Source organism: Sander vitreus, chromosome 10 (assembly GCF_031162955.1).
Source record: "Sander vitreus isolate 19-12246 chromosome 10, sanVit1, whole genome shotgun sequence".
Classification (NCBI taxonomy): Eukaryota; Metazoa; Chordata; class Actinopteri; order Perciformes; family Percidae; genus Sander; species Sander vitreus.
Window position 1 is genome coordinate 3,686,374 of NC_135864.1, and position 9,503 is coordinate 3,695,876.

The 9,503-nt window shown below is 39.4% G+C and overlaps 1 protein-coding gene across 1 annotated transcript in view; it reads right to left on the bottom strand.

Annotated features, from left to right (window-relative positions):
- Positions 1-9,112, bottom strand: part of slc25a48 (solute carrier family 25 member 48) — a 34,128-nt gene extending 25,016 nt beyond the window's left edge. Inside the window, exon 1 of the mRNA XM_078260015.1 lies at positions 8,917-9,112. Coding sequence (XP_078116141.1) covers positions 8,917-8,971 — 55 coding nt within the window. The 5' untranslated portion in view covers positions 8,972-9,112. The remainder of the gene's footprint in view (positions 1-8,916) is intronic.
- Positions 9,113-9,503: the final 391 nt, after the last annotated feature.

Sequence of the window (9,503 nt, forward strand, 5' to 3'; positions counted from 1 at the left end):
GTTCGGACAGATATTTAGAAATTATGGTCAGGTTCGGGTCGGCCTCGGTCACATCAGCGCGATAAGGCATTTGTTGTAAAATGGTGCTGTGGCTCCTTTAAGAGAGCTCAGTGTGTGTGTGGTAAGTGGGCAGAAGAGAGACAGTGAAAGAGGAAGCAGATGTGTTGTATGCAGCATTTGCTCATCAGAAACGGGATTTTAACCCCGACGTTATTGATTTTATAACGTCGGCCCTGGAGGTAACGAGTCTCCCCTGGTTTTCTGATCACGGTCATAAACGAAGCAAGCAGTGACGGTTAACACATTGAACATTTTAAATGAAACAGCTTGTTAACGTGAGCTTGTTGCCCCATGTGTTTCCGAATGCCTTCCTACAGTTGCTTAATAAAAGCGGGCTTTCCACACAAAAACGTAGCCTACATGTGTCATTAGTAGATGATTTAACTGTTTCTTAATGCCTGTCGGGCTCGGTCACAGCTCTGTGGGACGCGGGCCAGGCTCGGACAGAAAAATTCGGCCCAATCCGGACTCTAATACATGGGGCACATGCTCTACCAGGTGAGCAATCCAGGAGTCCCAGGACTCTGAAGTTTGATGATGTTTCTGACTACTGTTAGGTGTAATAGGCAGTGATGGAGTACTCAAGTCCTGGACTCGGACTCGACAGTTGGTGAGTCGACTACAACTCTGACATTGACAATAATAATACTTCTACATTTCTGAATGGCCTATGTGCTCATTCAGTTAGTATTTAAACTTCACAAAACATTATTCATATTTTGTGTTAATAGTATTGGTGTAAATGGTGAAGCCGCTATAAATTATAGTAATTGACATGAATTTGAGATACAGTCAGGTCCATAAATATTGGGACATCGACACAATTCTAATCTTTTTGGCTCTATACACCACCACAATGGAGTTGAAATGAAACGGACAATATGTGCTTTAACTGCAGACTTTCAGCTTTAATTTGAGGGTATTTACATCCAAATCAGGTGAACGGTGTAGGAATTACAACAGTTTGTATATGTGCCTCCCACTTTTTAAGGGACCAAAAGTAATGGGACAGATTAACAATCATAAATCAAACTTTCACTTTTTAATACTTGGTTGCAAATCCTTTGCAATCAATTACAGCCTGAAGTCTGGAACGCATAGACATCACCAGATGCTGGGTTTCATCCCTGGTGATGCTCTGCCAGGCCTCTACTGCAACTGTCTTCAGTTCCTGCTTGTTCTTGGGGCATTTTCCCTTCAGTTTTGTCTTCAGCAAGTGAAATGCATGCTCAATCGGATTCAGGTCAGGTGATTGACTTGGCCATTGCATAACATTCCACTTCTTTCCCTTAAAAAACTCTTTGGTTGCTTTCGCAGTATGCTTCAGGTCATTGTCCATCTGCACTGTGAAGCGCCGTCCAATGAGTTCTGAAGCATTTGGCTGAATATGAGCAGATAATATTGCCCGAAACACTTCAGAATTCATCCTGCTGCTTTTGTCAGCAGTCACATCATCAATAAATACAAGAGAACCAGTTCCATTGGCAGCCATACATGCCCACGCCTATGACACTACCACCACCATACTTCACTGATGAGGTGGTAGGCTGGATCATGAGCAGTTCCTTTCCTACTCCATACTCTTCTCTTCCCATCACTCTGGTACAAGTTGATCTTTGTCTCATCTGTCCATAGGATGTTGTTCCAGAAATGTGAAGGCTTTTTTTAGATGTTGTTTGGCAAACTCTAATCTGGCCTTCCTGTTTTTTGAGGCTCACCAATGGTTTACATCTTGTAGTGAACCCTCTGTATTCACTCTGGTGAAGTCTTCTCTTGATTGTTGACTTTGACACACATACACCTACCACCTGGAGAGTGTTCTTGATCTGGACAACTGTTGTGAAGGGTGTTTTCTTCACCAGGGAAAGTACTCTTCGGTCATCCACCACAGTTGTTTTCCGTGGTCTTCCGGGTCTTTTGGTGTTGCTGAGCTCACCAGTGCGTCCTTTCTTTTTAAGAATGTTCCAAACAGTTGATTTGGCCACACCTAATGTTTTTGCTATCTCTCTGATGGGTTTGTTTAGATTTTTCAGCCTAATGATGGCTTGCTTCACTGATAGTGACAGCTCTTTGGATCTCATATTGAGAGTTGACAGCAACAGATTCCAAATGCAAATAGCACACTTGAAATGAACTCTGGACCTTTTATCTGCTCCTTGTAAATGGGATAATGAGGGAATAACACACACCTGGCCATGGAACAGCTGAGCAACCAATTGTCCCATTACTTTTGGTCCCTTAGAAAGTGGGAGGCACATATACAAACTGTTGTAATTCCTACAACGTTCACCTGATTTGGATGTAAATACCCTCAAATTAAAGCTGAAAGTCTGCAGTTAAAGCACATCTTGTTTGTTTCATTTCAACTCCATTGTGGTGGTGTATAGAGCCAAAAAGATTAGAATTGTGTTGATGTCCCAATATTTATGGACCTGACTGTATGTATGTATGTATATATATATATATATATATATATATATATATATATATATATGTATGTGTGTATATATATATATATATATATATATATATATATATATATATATATATATATATGTATGTGTGTATATATATATATATATATATGAAACAAATGGGAGTATGTAGAAATGAAATGGATATGTATTATAGCAAGGAAAATGGAATGGATGTATGTATTTGCACACATGAATCCAAGTATTGTTTGAGGTTAAGTTGCAGTAAGTTAAAACCTTTTTTTGAGTCACTGTCTATTCCTGACATGCATATGAAATTGTTATATGCAGGCTTTTTCCTGGGGGGGGGGGGGGGACTAGCATGGCAGTAAGTATGATAGTTCCGCGTACAGTAAATGAGTCTGTGTTACCGTGTTACCTTATGTGACAGAAATCTATGCATTGACCTGTAATTTCTGACAATTTCATAAACAAAATGTATATTATGCTTGAGTAAATAAAGCCCCAATTAACAAAACTGGTAAAAAACAATATTCAAGAGAGTCCGGTACAGCCCGACTCTGGAGATAAAACTGAGATTAGCTCTTGTATTGAAGTTTATGTCCTGCTTGTTTAACGGTTGTTTGGTAAATTACTCTTAAACACAGTTAGAGAGGATTTGAATTGCTACTTTTATTCCCAATTCTTGTCATTTTGGTGCTGGTGATTTTCCTTTGGTGCTAGCTAAAACCTCTTTGGGGGGCAAAGAAGGAATGCAGGAAAAGCCCTGGTATGTAGTATTGCAATTGAATTGGGATGTTGATTGTCTGTATGAGTGTCAAATGCAGGGGCGCAACTACCCAGTGTCAGAGGGGTATGCAGCAACAATTTTGGCGGACATCATCATTTATGGGCTTTAAATAATAAAGCTTTATTTTAAAGTATATTGGCGACATTAACGGTTGCCCGGTTGCCCTTGACAACCAAATTGTGACAATTGGCAACCTAATCATCACCCCTGGTTGATGTGATTTGAGTGGTGAGTGGCTTTCCATCTGTCTGCACTATTTTTCCCCCCAAAAAGGACAAAGTGAATAGGTTGGTCGACAGAACTTCAAACCATACTGGACATTTAGTTTTGTGTGATCTAACTAATAGAACTCCTACCTGATGTCATCACTGGTCTCATCTCTATGTGATGCCATCGCCGACCTCATGTCTGTCTCATTGACTCCTTGCCTGTGTTCTTCTCCACTAAGACATATTGTCAAACAAACATTATGTAATAGATTTTTCATTAGTTTTTCCATATTAATAATATTAAGAAATGAATCTGTTGGTATCAAGTGGCTCCCCCTACACTTCCACCTAATGTTAGCTACCTGTTGCCTCCCCCTGTCTTTCCTGATCCACCATCCTCACACCTGAATGAAATGAACTCACTGTTAAATATAGCAGCCTAAATTAAATTCTTAAATCAGCCTAGTGATGGCATCAGATAAGACAACTATTATGCAGTAAGTTTGTGCTGCTGTTGAAATTACATTCACATTTTGTATTTTAAATATCTACATTTTTTAAATATTTATTTATTTTTCTTCTTGTCATTTATTGTGCATGCTACCTTATTTTTAGTTTTTGCATCACTGGTCAAATGCACAAGTGGCAGGTGTGTTGATTGAGGGGCCATCCACACGGAAACGCTTTTTGGTGTAAACGCACGTTTTGCATCGTTTTGGCCGATCGTCCAGAGGAATCCTGTAAACGCACTGCCTGAACACGCACTTTTTTTAAACCTGGTCCCAGGGTGAAAACATTTGAAAACGGCGCACTTGTGTCTTCGTTTGGACGGCGAAGCAGCATACTTGCGTATCGATGATGTCATTGCCACGCCCCTCAACCTCAAGCCCTCGACCTCTTATCCCGCGACGACGTCTCATAACAACAACAATGGCGGACTACCTGCTTGTGTTCCTGCTGGAGAAGATATTGAGCCTATTAGGGTTTTACATAGGCGATGCCTATGTAAGTCAATGACAGGCATCATCTGTGGTCTACGCACGGATTCCCTGATCACAGCACGTTTCTTTCTGCCAGTTGGGCTGCGGCAGAGAAGCTGTATAGCTTTGCTATTATTGGTATTTTTAGCCCAATAACCTCTCTTTTAATCAACATTTATTCACCAGATAGTATCATGGTTTATTTGTATTTCTTTTAATGTTATTATTTTGGTCTATTTCTGCCAGGGAAGCTGGATTGCTTTGTTGTTTATTTATATTTTTAAAACTATAACGCTATAGCAACATATATATTTAGATGTCATCATAGTATACATTTCTTTATTTTAATAATATTATTTTGGTCTTATTACCAGTGAAATATTACAGTATGCTGTAATACAGAACATTACGATATGATCCGAGCTACTGACACGCATTCAAAGCAGATATCCCACAATGCAATGCGGGCATTCATTCACAGAATCAGACAGCGATCAGCGGGTTTTTAATGCCAGTATCACTTCAATGTACATATATACAGTCAGTGGTTTAGTCACCAGCAACAACACGTTGCTCAGCTTTGTTCCAGTAAGTTATGCACCGTAATAACGTTTAAAATAATCCGCGCAATACTCCGGAAGTGACGTGGTACGTGCCGCTCGGCGGATAAGAAGATAAAAAATACATAATATTCGTAATATTGATGTTTTTGTCTAACGTTGTATTTGAGGATGTAAACAATGAAGATATTAATAATAATAAAATACAGCTTCATGTATTTGTCTCATGTACTGTTTGCTCGGTCGGCCGGCGGCAATCTGAAATGGAATGAAGCCAGCAGCCACGGCCGACAGCAGAAACACAGGAGTCCAACATGTCCCCCCACCCTCCCCGGAAGAACTACAAGTGGACAAGCTTTGTAACAGGTTCTGGGGCCCCTTTATAGTGGGAGTTGTAGTTTTTAAATATATTGGTATATTTCTCATAATTAGAAGTTGGTAGTGTAGAATTTTGGATACACCCTGCGGGTTTTTTTGGGATGGGGAACACACTGGTGTCATCAGATTTTAAAAATACAATCGTTGAATAGGTGAAAATAGCTTATTACCATATTTGACAGTGCTTACAGTGGGTTTCCAGAGCTTTCTATAACAGCTGGTCCTATGTGTGTAGTACCTTCTATAACAGCTGGTCCTATGTGTGTAGTACCTTCTATAACAGCTGGTCCTATGTGTGTAGTACCTTCTATAACAGCTGGTCCTATGTGTGTGTAGTACCTTCTATAACAGCTGGTCCTATGTGTGTGTAGTACCTTCTATAACAGCTGGTCCTATGTGTGTAGTACCTTCTATAACAGCTGGTCCTATGTGTGTAGTACCTTCTATAACAGCTGGTCATATGTGTGTAGTACCTTCTATAACAGCTGGTCCTATGTGTGTAGTACCTTCTATAACAGCTGGTCCTATGTGTGTAGTACCTTCTATAACAGCTGGTCCTATGTGTGTAGTACCTTCTATAACAGCTGGTCCTATGTGTGTAGTACCTTCTATAACAGCTGGTCCTATGTGTGTAGTACCTTCTATAACAGCTGGTCCTATGTGTGTAGTACCTTCTATAACAGCTGGTCCTATGTGTGTGTAGTACCTTCTATAACAGCTGGTCCTATGTGTGTAGTACCTTCTGTTGCTAAATGACAAGCCTTCAAAGATGGACTGGGTTCAAGGTTCAGAGGTCAATATTTCAAAGCAGGAGTAATGTATCCTCCTCAGACTGACATATGTTACTGTCCAGGTTGAGAAGTTTCCAACGATGTCTTTGCTATAGTCCTACGACAACGTTTTAATTTTTACTATATCATGGAGACCACTTTGCAGGTGATACTTTACTGTCCCCAGAGGGATATCTGCCTTGAGTTCAAATGCTTCACACATAACACTTGACATATTGTTTTATCATACAGCTGACATATAATTACAATAAAAAACATAAACAAAGTGATATGCAGCCAGACTGAAGCACATTATCAGCCACAATCTATTGCTCATCTTTCACAAACAGTGACAAGACCTACACACAACCATAAGCATTATATCATGAAGCTATTCCACAACCAGCCTTAAGCAACATTATTTAAAGTTTTAATTGAGTTAGGTCCATATAAGGCCTATAGTTTAGAAATATGTAGTTTACATTAATCACTTTGTTAACAAGTATTTAATTAATCGGCAACTATTTTGATAATCGATAAATCGGTTTGAGTCAAGATTTTCTGATGTCAGCTTGTTAAATGTGAATATGTTCTAGTTTCTTCTCTCCTCTGTGACAGTAGACTGAATAGCTTTGAGTTGTGGACAGAGCAAGACATTTGAGGACGTCATCTTGGGCTTTGGGAAACACTGATCTACATTTTTTACCATTCCATTTTTTGACATTTCATAGACCAAACCACCATTACTCGAGAAATATTAGTCAGATTAATCGGATTAAACGACAATGACATTAGTGACAATGATCATTAGTTGCAGCACTAATGACTTTATCTATTTATCTGTACTATTGCCACTTTGTGCTGCTGTTACAACTGATATATTCCCCTCTGGGGCTCAATAAAGGTTTATCTTACTTTCCAGCTGCTACCATATCTGACCTCCCTACAGTGCCATTCATTTTTGTAGCAACATGTAAACAATAATAAAGCAACATAAAATGCAATAATAAAAACTTTGGTTTGTTACCTTTTACTTACTTTTTTAAAGTGTAACTTTACTCGCCAAAATGCAACCTAGGGTCTTTTTTGAATGTACCCGAGTCAAACTTTCGTTTAAAAGCATATTTAGGACGGAAATGCCACTTTTAAGATTTACTGTATTCTCGTTTTCTGTCAAATGGCCTTTTGAATGGGAGTGCTAGGGACACTACTATGATAGCATCAAAATAGCTATTTGTTAAACACTAAAAAGGACCGACACTTTGTATCACCAGGGGCTCTACACATGAACTCGAGCATTAATATGAATATTCTAAATGTCTGACAACTTTATGGAAAGGATTTCTAAGGAGGTCGACCTTTCTGTTAAAGAGTACGATCCTTTTTTAAAAACTCGCTAAACCCACCAGACTCCATGTAAATAAACAGTCATTTTAGTGTCGTAAAATACACTTCATTCAAAGTCGACAGAAACGTCTTTCCACTTTCTGGAGTAAAGGTTAAATTCCAGTGGCTTGAGGTTGACCCTTAAGGTCAAGCTAGGGTCCCGGGGACTGGCAGGGTCCTTTACAGGGTCGCCGGGGGTCAGCAGAAGAATAAAAAGATGCTTTAACTCGACTACTACGACAACTTGAATTCACTTAAAGGCAATGCATGCAGTTTGGTTGTTGCTTTCAGCTTTTTGTTGCCACCCGAACTACACACACAAACTCAATCAGTCAAAAGACGTTGCAGCACACCGTCTAACATGAGATTTTAAGAGACTTTATTTACCTCCAGGGGAATTACTGTGCAGCAGTTGCAGTAGGAAAGAGTGCAAATATAAAATATATACACAACGCCATACAAAATGCCAAAAATATTGTGAAAACAAAATTATTTATTTTTAGCTTTTCTCTCAGCTAAGCTTCACGGATTTTTTTTGTAGATTTTTCTTCTTATTTTTTTTAAAGGATCAATAACATTTGCAACATTACTTGCACACAACATGAATATTTGGAGTCCTTTCAAATTTCTCATGTATTTATATATATATATATATATTAATTTGTTTTGTGGTTTTGGTTGACATGGATACTAAATCTTAAATGGACTTTTAAGTTTAGTGTTCCCAGCTAAAACTTCTATCTGATCCTCTCTTTCATTTGACTTGAATCCAGATGTTTTTTTTTGATTCACTGCTTCTTCCTTCTCATGTTTTATTAATTCCTTGTGTTTACATTTGGTTATGTAAGAAATCACATTCAAAAGAGCTGCAGCTGTCTTGCATTTTTTTAAATGCAACAAAAAAAAAAAAGGATGCAGCAACAGCGCCCCTAGCTGCCTGGACTGTCACAGCATTCCAACATAGAAAGTTATTCTTTTCCTCAGCAGAATAAAAACGTCTACATAATCAGACAATTCTGAAAGCATTTGTGGAAGTGATAACGCATCAAACTTCTGCCATCATTTTAGTTCAGAGGTAAAACCCTGGAGGCGAGAGTGTTTATTTATCTGTGTAGGAAAAAGGAAGGGGGGGGGGGGGGGGGGTGTTTCTCTGCATTCTCTCCATTATTTACACTGGATGTTGATGCATTTAATTCAAACGAACATGCAATTATGTGAACCCACCATCCCCCACACTGACCCAATGCACACTGAGTAACAGAGGCTCTCTATCTCTCTCTGAATGAAAGGCTGTACATAACTTGTGTGTGTGTGTGTGTGTGTGTGTGTGTGTGTGTGTGTGTCTCACCGCCGATCCACCCTGCGATAAAATCATCCATCCGAAAGCTCTTCGAGGTCTGCATCTTCAGCTCGGAGGGCGGCCAAACTTCAGCTGACTCTCTCTCATCGGCCTGTCAGCGAAAATAAAATCAAAAAAGTTTATATTTGAAGTTGAAGGAAAACAACCAAGCTTCGGGTTTCTTATTGATAAAGTAGCGGGCAGATATGTGTGTGAGAAACAGAAGAAAAAAAAGAGATCTTATAGAGCGAGTGCTTTGATATGAGAGGAGAGCTGCACGGCAGGTTGGCAGCAAGCAGCCAATCAGAACAACGTGTGAACCTGCGGACAGCTTTCTAGGCCAATCAGATGCGAGCTCTCCAAAAGCCACAAAGCCTATAGGGACACAGTCATGGAAATGAGCCAGGTGGAGAGCTGAGCAGAAAAATATAGGCTGTACTGTTAAACGTTAACCCCTCCCTGACTGAGCCCGGCTCCACTATAACATTTACATAATATTTTCATGAAAGTTTACATATTATCTTCATGAAGGAGCCTTAGCTTTATCTATCGGAGTCAGTATAAACGTTTTAGTGCGCGCTGTGGAGTAAAACTAA